The sequence below is a fragment of the Juglans regia genome, chromosome 13 (genome assembly GCF_001411555.2).
Source record: "Juglans regia cultivar Chandler chromosome 13, Walnut 2.0, whole genome shotgun sequence".
NCBI classification, from domain to species: Eukaryota; Viridiplantae; Streptophyta; class Magnoliopsida; order Fagales; family Juglandaceae; genus Juglans; species Juglans regia.
The window spans coordinates 12,196,593-12,214,506 of record NC_049913.1 but is presented as its reverse complement, the minus strand read 5'-3'; the positions used below and the strand labels follow the sequence as shown (position 1 = coordinate 12,214,506).

The window sequence follows — 17,914 nt, the reverse complement described above, 5'->3', positions numbered from 1 at the left end:
TTATTCACATAAGCAGCACATGGAGACATTTTCCATTACATTTGACTCTGCTGATAGACGGAATTGAGGGATTGATAAGTTTTGAAAGTAGGCAGGTCCACTGTGATGCAATTATTAGTTTCGGGACTATATTGTGAATTGAGTGAAAGTTCGAAAGAACAAAGTGTAAATAGTAATAATTGCATCACAGTGGACTCACTTACTTTCAAAATATTTATGAAGAATATTTTCATACAATAATATTAGTTTCGGGGCCATATTATCAATACAACTATTATAAACCTTAATAAAAATACTCTTAAAAAATTATTTTTCTTCAACTTTACCTCTTCATACTCCTTACGAAGAGGTACAAAATATTTATTTTATTTTTTTAAAAATTATTCACATTATTCTCTTTCATTTCTCAAAATTCAATCATAATTTAAAAGAATTCTCAAACATTCTCCTTATGGCCTAATATTATTCTTCATATTATTTAAATATTATACTTTTTAATCTTTTTTATTCATTTCAAATATTTTTTCTAACTATCAATGATATCCTCATTTCTTTTGATATTTGTAATATATCCCCATATTCAATGTCATATAATTATGTTCTATTTTAAATTAATCCAAATTTATAAGTTAAACCAAAATATAAATTAATTCAAAAAATAAAAAGAAGAGATTATATAATGAAAATATTCTCAAAGTATATTATCAAATGTTCATTCTTGATAATTGTAAAAGAATATTCTTAAGAAAATTGAGTCACTACTTTTTATTTTTAAAAAAATTGAGTCAAAATCTGGCAAATAACTTTTCTTTAATTTATGTCAAACTTCTTTTACAGATTTATGAGCATTGAAACGATATGAACATTAAAGCTTAAATATGAACACTGAAGATGGGAGGGTCAGACAGGAAATCAGTCTAATAAGCAGAAGGTTGAGAGAGGCACGCTGGAGATTGAGCTTGAGTGTGTTTCTCTTACTCAAATAACTTTCTTACATCTTTACATAATGGAACATGACTAAAATTCGAATATGGAATGGAAAAAGCTCTGATGCTCTTCAGTGCTTTTGTCAATCTCTTGTGCCATGCAATCGGGAGACTGGGTATCAACTTTAAGTTTCTGCAACTCTACGAAAACATTAATTTAGAAAACCGTCGCTACTTGAGAAAAAATGATAATTAGAGCTAGAGAAAAATATTTCTTAGAAATATATTTGTGATAACATTGGGTACTCATACCTTGAATTAATATAGAGTATAAACAAAGATGTAGTACTAAAGCTTTGCTGTGAATACAGAGTCATAATTCATCATACTCTTCATTTATTCAATTGCTATTGTGAGGTTTGATTTGTAGTTAGTCTTATTGTTTTTATAAAATGAAATTGATAGTATCAGTAAACCCAAAGCCATCAACGACTTAAATCATTCCATGCTTGGTCTGTTGGTCAGTCCAACATTTTAACAAGCATCTCTTGTGCGAGCGACAATGCCCAATAAGGCACCCAGCATAACTCAAGCCGCTGTATCCAACCATTAAAAAGGCTGAACATTCAGCCCATTACCAACTTCATTCACATCTATGCACCCTCCACCAACCCCATCCAATTCATTTCATATATCTATATATATGATGAAAAGCTGGGAGACAGCAAGTAGAATCTCCCAGCTTCAAAATTTCTAGATGGTAAATAATACATTAGGCTAAACTGAAATGAAGCCAAATAAAACACCAAGTTTTAGAAAATAAATGAAGCCAAAAAAACACCAAGTTTCAAAAATTCACCCCAAATAAGAATATGCAGGGACCATTCGATGGATGGCACTTTGAGAACTTTTAGAGCATACGAATGGTTAGCATTTACAACATATAAATTGATTCAACAAATAATAAGAGATTATATTGAGTAAGCCAACCATTTTTGTTAAGACAACCATTTAACTTCAATAAATTTCATTAAGCCAACATTTTTGTTAAGTCATTTTGCTGCCTCATCTATATTCTATCCATTTCTTTTAAATAGCATACAACCGAGTAGAAGACTCAAAAGCAATACATAATTAATGATAGAGTAATGCTAGAGAGAAGTCACTATAGCAGTGCACACTTTGCACTCACTGCATAGCTGCTTTTAGTTGATTGTTCTTAACACTCACTTGGGGAGATGTGTGGTCTAGATGATGCCACATCATATGTGCAAAATAGATGCTCTCAATAGTGGCTTCTATAGTTGGTTTTCAACCATCGAAAAGGCTGAACATTCAGCCCAATACCAACTTCATTCACCTCCAGACACCCTCTCCACCAACCCCATTCCATATATATATATATATATATATATATATATATATATATACACATGGATAATTGTGAAGAAGAAAAGGCTCAGAGTTACAAAGAAGGACGCCAATCAACAAAGTAGACAAGAGGTATCAGCAAATTCGTTTGAGATAATTGGCTTTGTGGTTGTGTTTTAAGTTTTGGATGGGAAGATTTTCAAACATGGAGGTTATAATTTCCTTTGTAGACTGCTGATAGGCCTATGTCCAATCCTCTTCCTCCACAATCTGAAGATTTTTCTAGTTATAAGAATGCATCCTTGACAGAGCATATTTTAAAGAAGAAAAATATGCGACCATAAAAAGTATGCGACCATCCTCATCCCTCCCAAAATCTAAAGAAAAATCCTAAATATTCGACCATCCCCAAATTTGAAGAAGAAAAAACTCCAAAAAATACCAACATGCTCGAAAATCCAATATTTTATCTACTAAAAATTATCACATAACTTATTCGAAGGAGAATAGAGAGATTGAGAGAGAAGAGGTTGAACCATACCCAAAACCCACTTGGAATAGGTTGTGCCGGGCATAGATAGAAGACGAGAGCACAAGGCAACTGTGGAATAATGTTTGAACTGGAAATGTAGAGATTTGAAAACGAGAAAAAGGCACCTGTGAGAAAGGGAAGGCGAGAAATAAATAGATGGAGTGTGAAAATGGGCTGAAATGAAAGAAATTAAAATACGATAGGGGATGAGAAAGTAATAGATGAGAGAGAAATAATTAAAAAATAATTTACAATTGTAAATACTTACCGCTAGATGCAACGGTAATACTGAAGAAAATTAGAAATTACAGATGAAATAAATTATTCGTACAAGACGCCACTTTCAGACTATTTTCTTTAAATTATACAGAAATAAGATTTTTAGATAAGCCGTTGGGAGTGCTCGAAGGGGAATATAAGAGTCCAAGAAACTCCTATCTTTGAAATGTTCAAGTTCACACCACGAGTTACCAAAATCGCATCGATACATAGTTCTCCCCGTAATCATTATACTAATCCTTGAAAGTTTCCATTCAAGATATGATTGCACCCTTTGTTGGAAGACTTTGACTACATTTAAGGCTCTACAACCGGCTACAAAAGTAGAAAAACCAAACTTGGTAGGTCTTAAATTTCCCATTATATGAATATTAATGTTTGACCATCTTCGTTGACTTGACTAAACGAGAAAATTGACTAAAATTTACATAATTAATATTAAAAATATCTCATTAAATTGGGCAAATCTAAAATAATGAGATTGAGGATTCTCACCCAACCGAAGAGTCCTCATAATACTCTGCTCCTCTGCCTCGCACCAGCACCAATATTTCACAAAGTTCCTGCTTCTCCAAAGTAATGGAGTTACATAACCTCAAGTTAAGCGTATTATATGCTCCACGTACTTTCTCGTGATTCTTCCCTTTTCTTTAAGCCTACTATGCTTACAATCAGCCACGGCCAGTACCGTTGTCTTCCCAACAAATGAGAGCGATCGTTTGGCTTTGCTGAAATTCAAAGAATCGATCACCAATGATCCACGTAACATCTTGAGCTCCTGGAATGCTTCTTCTGCACTCCACTTCTGCAAATGGCAGGGAGTTTCATGCGGCAGCAAGCATCAAAGAGTGACCGCCTTGCAACTCCAAGGCTATTCTTTGCGCGGATCCATATCACCTTATGTTGGCAATCTCAGCTTTCTTTCGTCTGTTAACCTCCGAGAAAACTTCTTAGGCGGAGAAATTCCGGCAGAAGTTACTCGTTTGTTCCGACTGAAAGATCTCTACCTCAGCAACAACTCATTCACGGGGGAAATTCCACGCAACTTGACCAACTGTCCTGAACTCAGAGTCATTGATCTGGAAAGGAACAAATTTACGGGGAGAATTCCTGACGAACTGGGCTCTTTGAAGAGGCTCGAGATGCTTGTGTTTAGCTCAAATAACTTGACAGGAGGCATCCCGCCTTCTTTGGGAAACGTTTCTTCACTCCGAGGACTCTACTTAGGGGATAATAATTTCTGGGGAAATATTCCAGAGGATGTAGGGCGTTTGCAGAGGTTATATTTCTTCAGAGTTTCAAGCAATAATCTGTCTGGTACAATCCCTTCTGCCCTTTACAATATATCAACTATGAGCATCCTCTCAACTGCCGATAACCGATTTGATGGAACTCTTCCCGCCAACATAGGCCTCACTCTCCCTAATCTGCAGTTTTTGGCAATGAATAGGAATAAGTTCTCTGGCCCAATCCCCGTTTCTCTATCCAATTCTTCTCAGCTTGTGACACTTCTTCTCTACCGAAACAATTTTGTAGGACAAGTTCCAAATCTGGGAAACCTACTTCATCTCCGGTGGCTAGCTTTTCATGTGAATAATCTAGGAAATAATTCATCTAAGGACTTGGATTTCCTAGATTCTTTGGGAAACTGCACCAAACTGGAAAGACTTTATTTTTCCAAGAACCATTTTGGAGGTAGTTTACCCAACTCTATAGGAAATTTGTCCATGCTGCTCACAGAACTCGATCTTGCCGGTAATCAGATATCAGGAAGTCTTCCTGCGGCATTAGAGAACCTCACCAACTTAACTTCCTTAAACATGGCACAAAACCTATTGACAGGCAGCATTCCTGCTTATTTTGGGAAGTTTCAAAATCTGGAAGGATTGAGTTTGGATGGAAATAGATTCTTAGGGCTGATACCTTCCTCTATAGGCAACCTCAACCGATTGGTCAGACTTAACTTGTCACAAAACGAATTGGAAGGACGCATTCCATCAAGTTTTGGTAACTTCAAAAGTTTGCAAGAGTTGGATATTTCAGAAAATTCCCTTAGTGGAGCGATACCCATAAACCTTCTTTCTTCCCAATTACTGGTACTCAACTTATCACAGAACTCACTAACCGGCACCCTACCTGTGGAAGTAGGAAATTCAAGAAATATTTATCGATTGGATGTCTCGAAAAACAACTTTTCTGGTGAGATTCCGAGAACTCTTGCAAATTGCTTGAGCTTGGAGTACCTTTACCTACAGGTTAATTCATTTCAAGGAAACTTACCTCCGTCTTTGGCTTCTTTGAAAGGCCTTCAGTATTTAGATCTTTCACAAAACAATTTGTCAGGAATGATTCCTAAAGATCTACAGGAACTATCTGTTTTATTATATTTGAATCTTTCCTCCAATAATTTGGCGGGTGAGGTACCGACGGTAGGAATATTCCGCGATGCAAGCAGAGTATCAGTGACAGGAAATAAAGAGCTTTGTGGGGGTGTACCGGACCTGCAACTACAACCATGCGATATCAAAGTTAAGAAGAAGCGAGGAAAATCCCATGCTTTCAAGATAGCAATCATAGTTAGTAGTGGGATTTTATCTTTGATAATATTATCGTGCTGTCTTGTTCTTTATAGGAGGAGAAATTCGGAAAAGAAATTGACTTCAATACATTCAAAATCTGACATTCTTTCCAGGGTTTCGTACAAGGAGCTTTATCAGGTGACTGGCGGATTCTCTCCCAATAATTTAATTGGAAGTGGTGGTTTTGGCTCTGTGTATAGAGGAATTCTCCGTCACGAAGAGAGGATGGTTGCTGTCAAGATCTTGAAGCTCGAACAAAAAGGAGCTTCCAAGAGTTTCATGGCTGAATGCAATGTTTTAAGAACTATACGACATCGGAATCTTGTCAAAATCTTAACATGTTGCTCTAGCGTGGACTACAGTGGTAATGAATTCAAAGCAATTATTTACGAATACATGCCCAATGGAAGCTTAGAGAAGTGGCTGCATCCAGATATAGACAATGGAAATCAGTCAAGAAATCTCAACCTTCTTCAAAGACTGAATGCTGCCATTGATGTCGCATCCGCACTGCATTATCTTCACGACCACTGTGAAACATCCATCGTTCATTGTGATCTAAAGCCAAGCAATGTTCTTCTTGATGATGACATGATTGCTCATGTAAGTGATTTTGGTTTGGCAAGGCTCCTCTCTCCAACCAATCATCTTTCTCACAATCAAACCAGCACAACCGGGATAAAGGGTTCTGTCGGCTACGCCGCTCCAGGTAAATATAATCGTGACTTTTGTTTTTTGTTTTTAAAATCAAGTTAGCAAGCATTGCTATCTGTGATTTTTATCAAATTAAGGAAAGACCATGTTTAGCTCCCCCAAATACTTAACTTCGTTTTCATTGCTACATTTATACATGCACGCAAGCACGAACATTAATGATCCCTTTTAACCATCGATTTCTCAAAAACATTCTCCAAATTTTGATTTTAGACTGTAAATCACTTCTTATAACCATCATCATTTCATCTTCTTCTGAGATAGTATATTATATTATTTCCATTATTTGTTGTCATGTCAGTAAATGAAAAGAATATGAAGATTAAAAGGCTTACAAATACCCTAATTAAACATGCATGTAACAACTTTGGATGTTAAATCCCATACCTTTTAAATCACATTTATTAAGCAGCTAGCTACAAGAAATCATCCTTACTTTCACTATGCATGTGAAATGTTTGAAGTGCAGAGTACGGAATGGGTGGTGAGGCATCAACACAGGGAGATGTATATAGCTATGGGATATTTGTGCTGGAGATGTTCACAGGACAGAAACCCACTGACGAAATGTTTGAAGACAGTTTCAACCTCCATAATTTTGTCAAGATGGCATTGCCAGAGAAACTTGTACGGATTGTGAGCCCAAAGCTTCTCACAACAAAAGAAGTTGATGAAATAGCAGCAGCAGCAACAAATGAAGATAACTACAAGTACAATGATCATGACAATGATATTGAGGAGGAAGAAAGCCAGATGAACCCAAATGTTCAGAAGTGCTTACTGTCAGTTCTGCAGATCGGCCTTGCTTGTTCATTAGACTCTCCAAAAGAGAGAATGAATATGGAAGATGTGACTAGGCAACTGCATCGAATAAAAAATGCTTTTCTAGGTTTTGGGATCTCTGGATAAGATCCCCATGTAAACTATGTCAATGTTATATGCTAGTGCTAGCCTTAATTCTGAAACCTTTCAGTTTCCAAATAATTATTGATGATCAGAAATCTAATGAGACTTTCTCAGATGAAGTTATTATTTTTTTTTTTGATAAGTAAAGATATAAACTTTATTGATGTGAATGAAATAGGCATATACCTAGTACACAGGAAGTATACAGTTGAACACCTAGATACATTCTAAGAGCGTTAACCTAAAGATAGGAATTCATGTATATCATCCCCATTTAATACAATAACTGAAAACCAAAGCAATAAAGTGTGCAGAAAATAATTCTTCAGCTCCATCATTGTTCTTTCTTTGTCTTCGAAGCAGCGCATATTCCTTTCCGTCCAAATACACCACATAATACACAACGGAATCATTCTCCAAACTGCTGCCACTTGATGACTGCCCTGCAGTTTTCTCCAACAACCCATCAGCTCCACCACTCGCCTAGGCATTACCCAAGCCACACCGACCCGTCGAAAAATCTCATCCCACAACCCTCTTACTACATCACAATGTAGTAAAAGATGATCTACCGATTCTCCATTCTTTCTACACATGTAACACCAGTCCAGTACAACGCATCCTCTCTTCCTCAAGTTATCCGTGGTTAAGATCTTCCCAAGGGCGGCATTCCAAACAAAAAAAGCAACTCTAGAGGGCACTCGAGACCTCCAAATGTTCCTCCATGGGAATGAGGTGTGATCCTGTGAAGTCAAAATTTTATAATACACTTTTACTGAGAATTTCTTATGATCCTGGGACCTCCATTTCAAGCTATCTTGTTGCGCCCTAGTAGACCCTAAAGAGTGTAACAAGCTGAAAAAATCTGAAACCATAGATAATTCCCAATCATGAATATCTCTATTAAACAGAATATTCCACTGATGCGAACCATGAGCAAATAATCGCACATCCGCCACAGAAACGTCCTTGTTAACTGCAATACGATATAAAATTGGAAACACTCTTTCCAATGCATGATCTCCACACCACACATCTTGCCAAAAACTGATTCGATTACCCTCACCTGCAACAAAACGAATATGATTTACTAAAATAATCCACCCCTTCCTTATAAACTTCCATAGCCCCACTCCATGCCCCCCTCTCACTTCTTTAGAACACCAACCACCCCATTCAACCCCATATTTAGCATCTATTATTTCCCTCCACAAAGAACCCTCTTCCATATGATATCTCCAAAGCCATTTCCCCAACAACACTTTATTAAAAGTTCTCAAATTACACACACCCAACCCCCCATACTCAACTGGAGAACATACTGTCTTCCAATTAACCAAATGAACTTTCTTCTCCTCCCCTAAGCCTCCCCATAGAAATGCCTTGAAGAGTTTCTCAATTCTATTCACCACCCCTGCAGGCATAGGGAAAAGGGATAAAAAATAAGTGGGGAGGTTTGTGAGGGTACTCTTGATGAGAGTGAGACGACCTCCTTTCGATAGATACACCCTTTTCCATCCAGCCAACCTTTTCTCTATCTTTTCTACCACCCCATCCCATATAGCTCTACTCTTGAAAGTAGCACCTAACGGAAGACCCAAATATTTCATTGGGAACGAGGACACCCTGCAACCCAGAAGACTTGCTAGATTACGTATATTAGGGACCACACCCACTGGAACCAACTCAGACTTGTCAAGGTTCACCTTAAGCCCTGATACTGCTTCAAAACAAAGTAATAATGCACGCAAAGTTTGGACCTGACTCCTATTCGCTTCACAAAACAACAGGGTGTCGTCTGCAAAAAGAAGATGTGAAATGATACAAGAGCTACCAGAGCTATTTCCTACTTGAAAACCAGATAAAAAACCTCCACTAACAGTAGCCTGCAACATCTTACTCAACGCCTCCATAACTATGACAAAAAGAAAGGGAGATAATGGATCACCCTGTCGCAAACCCCTCGAGCTATGAAAAAAACCTGCAGGAGTGCCATTAACTAGCACTGAAAATCGGGCCGTTGAAATGCAAAAACGCATCCAAGAAATCCACCTATCGCCGAAACCACACCTCTTCAATAAATACAAAAGGAAATCCCAGTTCACATGGTCATAAGCCTTCTCCATGTCTAGCTTGCAAAGAATACCTGGACTTCCCTCCCTCAATCTAGCATCCAAACACTCATTTGCAATGAGCACCGAATCAAGTATATATCTCCCATGAATAAAAGCATTCTGAGGCTTGGAGATAATATTTTCCAGCACTAGACTAAGCCGATTAGCAAGGACCTTTGAAATAATCTTATAAACACTGCTAATCAAACTTATTGGGCGAAAATCCTCAATATTCAACGCCCCATGTTTCTTTGGAATGAGTGCAATAAAAGTCGCATTAAGTGATTTTTCAAGCTTTTGATAAGCATGAAATTCACTGAACACCCGCAAAACATCACCTTTCACCACATCCCAACAAGTTTGGAAGAAACCCATTGAGAAACCATCCGGACCCGGCGCTTTGTCCTTAGCCATACCAGATATGACCTTGAAAATCTCATCTTCCACAAAAGGTCTCTCCAATACACTCACAAGCTGCGGATCAATTACCTCAAACGGTAAGTCATCAAGCTTCGGCCTCCAAGTTACTGGTTCGGTAAGTAGAGACTCATAATAATGTGCAATGTGACTTTCTAGATCAGCCGAAGAAGATAGTACCTGTGTACCTGAATGTAACAACTCAATCGCATTATTACGTCGATGAGAATTAGCCATTTTGTGAAAAAACTTCGTACACCTATCACCCTCTTTCAACCAGAGAGCTCTGGATTTTTGACGCCATGAAGTCTCTTCTAAAAGCAATACCCTTTCCAAATCTGCCACAACCGTTACTTTTCTCAATAACTCCTCCTCCGAAGCCCTTCCCATTAATTCCTTACCCTCCAACTCCTGCAACTCCTCCATCAAAATAGACTTTTGATTGTCAATGTGACCAAAAACTTCCAAGTTCCATTTCTTCAGGTCTTGCTTTAGAGCTTTCATCTTACCTGCAAGAATAAAACTCGGAGTGCCACTAAACTGGTACGAAGCCCACCAATTTCTCACCATCTCAACAAACCCGTCCACCTTAAGCCACATATTCTCAAACTTGAAATACCGGCGACCCCCTTGAAAGCCACCACAATCTAAGAGGATGGGAAAATGGTCTGAGCTGACTCTAGCTAACCTTTTCTGGCTAACTTCTGGATAGTGGGCTTCCCATAACGGCGAGACAAGAAATCTATCCAATTTCGACCAAGCACGGCCATTAGACCAAGTATACTCACCACCCACCAAAGGGAGGTCCATAAGATCCATATCAAAAATGAACTCAGAGAATTCCGCCATGGCCAAAGTGTGTCGATGAAGCCCCGATCGTTCACTAGGAAAACGAGTAATATTAAAATCACCCCCCATACACCACGGCACATCCCATAAAGAGTGTATTCCCGCCAACTCCTCCCACAACCGTCGTCTATCTCTATCTATGTTAGGACCATAAGACCCTGCAAAAGCCCAAGTCCACCCATCGCTCACATTTTTGAATAGCACCGAAACCGAAAACTCTCCAACACACTCCTCAATCGCCTCAAACACTCTTTTATCCCACATTAATAATACTCCACCTGATGCTCCCTGAGAGGCCAAATAGGACCAGCCCATATAGGAACATCCCCAAATACTACGCACAAAACTTCTATCAATAAAACCCAACTTCGTTTCTTGCAAGCATATCAAATCTCCCTTCCATAATCTCAATAACGCTTTGATCCGAATGCGTTTGTCCCTATCATTGAGACCCCTTACATTCCAAGAAATGATCTTAGGCTTCATTAAAGCTTAACTTACCCCTCCCTTTTGATCTAACCCTTCCGCTACTCCCCTCCTTAACATCATAATTGATGGAGCATGTCAAGCGTTTAAGTTCCCTATCTTGTTTTGAGGCTGATTTCGAGCGGCTAGCTTCAATAGCCACAAGAAGGGCCATAAATTGTTCCTCATAACTTCTGTGCCGGCAGGGATGCCGATAAAGCAACTATCGGCGCCACAGGAGCAACAAGACCCTGGTCCAAAGTCTCGGATCCGAGCCGGATCTCCTTTTCCGTCTCACCAGAGGGTTCGACCAAGGTTGTCGGCAGCTTCTGTGCCGGCAGGGTTGCCGGTACTGAGCTTATCGGCGCCGCCCGCTGTCCCTGGTCCGATATCTCGGATCCGAGAACCTTCCCCGACCCAACGGTCTCCACTGCCCTCCAGGCCTTCACAGGGCCTAAAGCCTGACCCTTGCCCAAGCCCGTCGCGCTGCCCAGACCCATACCAAGCCCACCATTTCGGCCCACCACCTCTTTACCTTTAACGCACCGTTTTAGAAAGTTTATCTCATCTAACACAATGCCGATCTTCTCCTCCAATCCAGCTAACGTCTTCAACATGCTTTCCTCATTTAGCCCCGCCAATCTGCTTTCTGCTACACCATGCCGCTGCACGTCCTTGGTTGCACCTGACACCACGTCAAACACAGCATGATACGGTACCTTCTTCAGCACCTCACTGTACGACCTTGCACCTCTTGCCCACGATGAAGGAGCACCTCCCTCACCTTTGTTCTTCTTCACAGCAACCAACTGGATATCAGCCATCTCCATTAAAGTATCAGCAAGCTTCTTCCATCCCTCCCCCTTTCTTCCTTCCGGAATCACAATCAATCCTCTCCTCTTATCACGACCAAATTCCGAGATGGATATAAAACTTCCATTAAAGTTACGTCCCTTCCTCACTATTATCACAGTGTCCCCTTTTCTACGAGTTCGCAGAAACTCCTGAGTACCCAATGTTATTGCACACTCCTTCACCATAGAACCCAGCCAACCCAAAGTTTCCCAATCCACTGAAATATATTTCACACCACGATGACTACTTTCTATTATCCTCCACCACCTTGCATTCTCCTTTCTAAACTCAAACAACTTCTGATCAATGAATACCTCATTACACAACCCCATCTAAACCAACCCACAGACCTAATGATTCAGAGAATACACTAATCCCCTCAAAAGGGAAAAGCCATTGATGAATCACTACCAACAGAAGGCACTACCAACAGAAGGAAAAAAACTAAAACTGTACGGAGAGAAACTAGAGAGAACAAAGTTTCACTCTGGTGCTCTGAAGTATTCTGTACGGTGAAGTTATTATTTTAGAAGTTATTTAGCATTATTGTAGAAGCATTAAAATTTTATTTGCCAGTGCTGTTATTACCATTAGGAAACTTAAAAGATTATAATTATTTTATGGGTTTTAAATATTATAATATTTTATTTTATCATATAATATCGTATTATTAAAATTATTTATAGAATAATATTAGAGAGAAGTCATTATAGCTGTGTATACTTTACATTCACTGCGTGGCTGTTTCTAATTGATTATTCCCAACACTCATTTAGAGAGATGTGTGGTTTACTTAATATCACATTATATATATAAAATAAATACTCTCTAGAGTAACTTCTATCTATATTTATTCTTATTTATATAATATGGTGTTCGGGGGCAGTTAATAAAATTCATCCCCTTCGAGTTTTGACTTTTGATTCGAGCCTTATCCTAGAGAGAGAGCAAGAGGAGGAGCACAGGCACAGCAAGCTGTGGCGCTCTGAATTTTTCTGATACTGAATAATTATTGAACAAAGCAAACAATGGTGTCGACGGTACTTTCAGTTTCCTCGCTGCTAGCTCAGTCTCCTTTCTGCTGCAGTTTTCCGGGCTCGCCGAAACCTAAAATCTTTGCCAAGCAAAGCCGTGCCCTCGCTCTCAATTGGTTCTCGTCGCATCTCCGACTTAACCGGTCCATTTCCGGTAGAGCACTGCGCTCAGTTTGCTTTTTCAATGCTGGAGATAAGTCTAAAGGCGATCTTCAAGAAAAGGTACGCTTCTCCAGCTCCAAACGACCACAATCAGTCTCGGTAAAGAAAAGATAAAGCAAACGTACCGTAAAATCGGGATACATACTCCAAATTCAATTTGTTACCTTTTTAGTCTTAAAAGGATGCTTAAACAAAAACGAATACCCTATGGTAATTTTGTTCAGGAAACTGGGTTGGACTGGCCCATTTTGAAGCGATGGGATGTGCCCTGGGAATGGCAAACCGTTTCCTTGACTTCGCTTGCTTGCGGATTAAGGTTGCATTTTTTTTCCCCTTTGTGTCGTGCTGAAAGATTGTGAAACAAACTATCTATGCGTATTGTCTGTGGCGTTTCTTTGGTTTTTGATAAGGAATGAAGTTAATTTTGTTTCCCAGGCAGTTTTGTTTTGACAGGGTTTGTAGAGGCAGCGGCTATACCATATCTAGGACTTCGCATTGAGGAGCTAAGTTTAGACGAGAAGGCAGAGATACTGTTTTTAGATCAGGGGTATTGGTCATCTTTTGTCATTGTTTGGTTCTGCTTCAGAAGCTCTTTATGCTTGGGACCTGATCTTTATTTTTGGGTCCGTGCACTTACCCTTGACCATGTTTTGGAAAGCGGGATTTCCCTAACACACCTAAACTGAGTTGAAAATTGTATGTTTGTGGGATTTAGAAGCCTAAAATTGGTCTGACTTTTTTACTTGTTGCTTTCGCAGAATTACTACTGCAGTTGTGCTTGGAATTATGTATAGCGTTGCCAACACTTTTCAACCACTCCCTGAAGACGTTTTTCGATATGGTATCAGTCTTATCAGATTTACTGTTTCTCTAACCTAATGCAACTTTGCACTTTCTCTTTGTTGATTACCAATCTCACCCGCGGGGTATGTTCCTTGTTCCATGCTGCAAATCCATTGACTAAAAAAATAGCAAATGAAGTGGTTTCTATACCAAATTCAATTGAATCTCTCAATGATATTTTTTTTTTAACAAGTAAAGAGAAGGTGTTGAATCTCTTAATGATATACTGAATTTAGATGGTAATATTCATCATCGGCAGCTATGAAGTTTGTTATCAGCTAATCTGTTTATTTGGACCCATATTCTCAATCTATTGAAAATAATATTAATCAATTGTTTCAGATTGGAGGGAACCTTTCAGTCTACAGAAAGGGTGGCTCTTGTGGGCAGGGTTCGGTCTTGTTGGTGCTCTAACAGCCATTGCATTGACAGGAGCTGCCATGTCCTTTTTCAGTGGTGAGAGCCCACAAAGAGAGGTTAGGGATTGATATGGAACTTCATTGTTTTTTTCTATTATTTCATTTTCGGGCACAGACAAAACGATCCTTTGATTTTTCTTTGTTTATGTAGTGAGCTACTTATTCCAAATTTGTAGAACTAAATACCAAGGAGTAACATCTCCTCTAATCTCGTATCATTACTATCAATATGGTTGACTCATCAGGGTGCAACCTAGTGGTCAAAGGGCAGGCTTGGGATGAGCTGGACTTATATGCCCTAGGTTTAATTCTGCATTAGGAGTTCCCCTAGATTATTTGATCACGGTTTTGACGGGTGGGGTTGTATATCCAATGGTTTACATCCTAGGGTTGGGTTTGAAGGGCCGTGCCTTGGCAAAGTTTCATGCTGCTAAGAAAACAAATTACCAACATGGGCTTTTCCTACGATTCATTCTTTGGAAAAGATCCATTATGGAATATTGCTCTCCTTTTCCAATTATTTGTTGTCTGAATGAGCTTCCTCTTGTCATGTTCTTGAAGAGAATTATTTTAAAAAAATATTCAATTCAACTAATATGTTTATAAAAATTACTAGGATGTTTCTTGGATTATTTCTGTTGGACTTAATTTTGTAACTTGGTTTCAGACTGATGCTCTAGTTCGCTTGCTCCCACTAATCGGATCTTCAAGTATCAGGTATCTCAAGAAAAACTTCATAGTTGTGCATGTTCTGGCTACATCCATGCCAAGCTCATAAAAGACTTGCCATCATTGGGAGTCGAGAATTGACCACTTCAATTGATCATATTATTTGTAGCACTGCTTGCTTAGTGGGCATCACTGGTGTCTTTGCTCCAGTTCTTGAGGAGACTGTGTTTCGGGGGTTTTTTATGATGTCCATGACTAAGTGGTATGGTTCTTTTTTGTTCCCAGTAATCAAATTTTCTTTTAATCTTGCATGATATAAGAAAGAATATTATGTTGTTTGAAAACGTGGTGTTTATTATATGCCCAGCACTATTGGTTATTTCTTTGCACATTGCTTCCAAACTCACACATGATACTTAACAACAAAATCCCACGTCAAAGAATTTAGAAAATTTTCTTGCCTTTATAGGCCAGTCATTTTTTATAACCTATGATTTGCTGGCATAAATTGAGTTGGTGAAGTTACTCATAAAAAAAAAATTGAGTTGGTGAAGACCTATTCTATGTTGTCTACTATAATTTAATAAATTATTCTTACAATAGAAATTATAGATCTATGATAAGTTCTTGTCAATAAGCTCTTGCTCAAATAGAAACTGCTCCTCCATAAGAATCGGGAAGGTTGTGGTCGTGGGTTCAAAACTTGGACTGGCTACATGCTTAAACATACTATCATTAAATAGGGAAAAAAAAAGTTACCTGAGACATTACTTAAGCTGAATCTGATAAAAGATGGATGGAGAAATTGGGGAGAGTGCTTTGAAATTATGTGCTCAGGAAATGCATGAATAAAAGGGAAACATCTTGTAAAACTAATATAGGGCATGATGTCATTTTTTATGGACGATTTCACTGTTAAGTTAGATTCTCGTAATACGAAAATATTGGAATTTTGATGAGATGGATAGCGGCAATACAAGACATATAGGACTAGATATGATTGCATTTTAAAGAAACTGTATACATTGATAACAAGGCAAAAGAAGGTTGGAATGGTTGTGCTCTGTATAATGAAGACTGACTGGTGAAGTAGTTTGCCATGATGGGAGACCGGCTGGAGGTACTACAAGAGCAAGGGAAAAGTAGTAATGATTTGGACCTAGACTGGGAAAGGTCTTGCTGCAGAAAACTTCCAGGAATAACTCTCATAAAGAATGATGAAATAAAATGTTCACGAGATAAATACCACATTGTTGAAATAAGCGTTAGTGGAATAGATATAGTTCTGTTATCATGCATTTTTGTCACATCTTCCATCCCCGGTTTTCCATATAAAAACTTCATTTTTCTGCATCCATAATTTTTCCTTTGATACCTGATCATCGTCAAAGCCTCAGATCCATATGCCTTAGTAGGGGATGGGTTGAACTTCATTGCTTTTGATTAGGATCATTACTTGTGATTATTAACTAGCCACTTTTAAATCCTTTTTTTTACATCTTCTATTATTATTTTTGGCAGGGTACCTACACCAGTAGCTGTCATTATAAGTGCAGCTGTATTTGCACTAGCACATCTCACACCAGGACAGTTCCCCCAGTTGTTTGTGCTAGGTAACATGTTTACCCTCTTAGCAGATTCGAAAGATGTGTATAGTTGCGTTCAATATCACCATGTTTTAAGATTACTCGTTTCTATTGTAAAACACAAAAGTTCGCCCAGAGCATCAAACTTATTGCTCGCGAGAGATATCAATGCGTCCATATATTATGAAGAAACCAACACTACCTTTTGATTCCTGCAGGGACTGCTTTGGGATTTTCATATGCCCAAACACGGAATCTTCTAACACCCATCGCAATACATGCTTTTTGGAACTCAGGAGTAATATTGCTTCTCACATTTCTCCAGGTAAGTTTTTTATTTCTTTCATCGTATAAGTTTGCTTGTTTACACTTGATCATGGACAACCATGCAGAGATGTATTTAATTTGTTTTTTATTTGTGTCAAGTGCTAAATCTACTTCTGGTTTTTTTGGGTACAGCTTCAAGGCTACGATATCAAGGAATTGCTGCAAGCAACCTGATATGGATTTTCGTTGATACTGGAGCTTGTGCAGACTACCCTCTTAAAGCTTATTTACCATGGAACCGTACAGATTTTTGTCCCCCCTTCCCCGTATTTGTTTTATATTACACCCACACTTATCTCCTTTCTTCATTCTTTGTTGTACAAGTGATCAAGAATAGGAGAACAACCGAAGGAAGCTAGTGAATACATTTTAAAAGTTGGTTCGTCAATTCTTAGATATGAGCATTGATTTTTTAGCAGGATTTTCTTATTACTAACTTCCTTCATCGTGTATCACTCCATGATGAGTTTTTATATGTTTTTATCCCTTAAGCCGGTGACATTATACAGAAACATGTAGCTTTCGGTTTTTTCTGAACACAGTTTCTGGAATTTAGAGTTCATGTAATTAGTGCAGCTTCCTTCCAATGGAAGCTATCTGATTCGGTGCCTCAAGTTATCTGTAGATCTATGTTGTATTAATTGACGTGTTTCAGCCTATTACCCAACCACCTGGAATCAAAAAGCATGGAGGGAGGCACTGTCCTGAAAATTAATTTCAGTGGCTCAGATAGTGCATTGGAAAACTTGATAAAGTGGAATGCATGAAGATTTCTATTCTTGATCAATTGCAGAACTTGAAAGTCGACCGGACGTTTAAGTAGGGAAAATCTTCCAGAAAACCTTTTGAATAGTTGGTCCATCTGGT

At 38.6% G+C, this 17,914-nt stretch overlaps 2 protein-coding genes and 1 long non-coding RNA gene across 3 annotated transcripts; 2 read left to right on the top strand and 1 right to left on the bottom strand.

Moving 5' to 3' along the window:
• Window positions 1–953: 953 nt before the first annotated feature.
• On the bottom strand, window positions 954–2,978 carry LOC108988789. The gene is made up of 2 exons (XR_001995729.2): window positions 2,839–2,978; window positions 954–1,127 (listed from the first exon to the last, which is right to left on the bottom strand). It is a non-coding gene; the product is annotated as an uncharacterized LOC108988789 (long non-coding RNA).
• A 709-nt stretch (window positions 2,979–3,687) lies between these two features.
• On the top strand, window positions 3,688–7,340 carry LOC108988768 (putative receptor-like protein kinase At3g47110). Its single transcript, XM_035684311.1, has 5 exons — window positions 3,688–3,730; window positions 3,784–4,258; window positions 4,466–4,681; window positions 5,747–6,396; window positions 6,871–7,340. Exons 1-5 carry the CDS (start codon window positions 3,688–3,690, stop codon window positions 7,308–7,310), a joined length of 1,824 nt encoding a protein of 607 aa, XP_035540204.1. The 3' UTR covers window positions 7,311–7,340.
• A 5,564-nt stretch (window positions 7,341–12,904) lies between these two features.
• On the top strand, window positions 12,905–17,602 carry LOC108988788. The gene is made up of 10 exons (XM_018962148.2): window positions 12,905–13,263; window positions 13,428–13,519; window positions 13,643–13,750; window positions 13,962–14,044; window positions 14,389–14,522; window positions 15,133–15,182; window positions 15,304–15,396; window positions 16,656–16,747; window positions 16,939–17,045; window positions 17,180–17,602. Exons 1-10 carry the CDS (start codon window positions 13,036–13,038, stop codon window positions 17,219–17,221), a joined length of 1,029 nt encoding a protein of 342 aa, XP_018817693.1. The 5' UTR covers window positions 12,905–13,035; the 3' UTR covers window positions 17,222–17,602.
• Window positions 17,603–17,914: the final 312 nt, after the last annotated feature.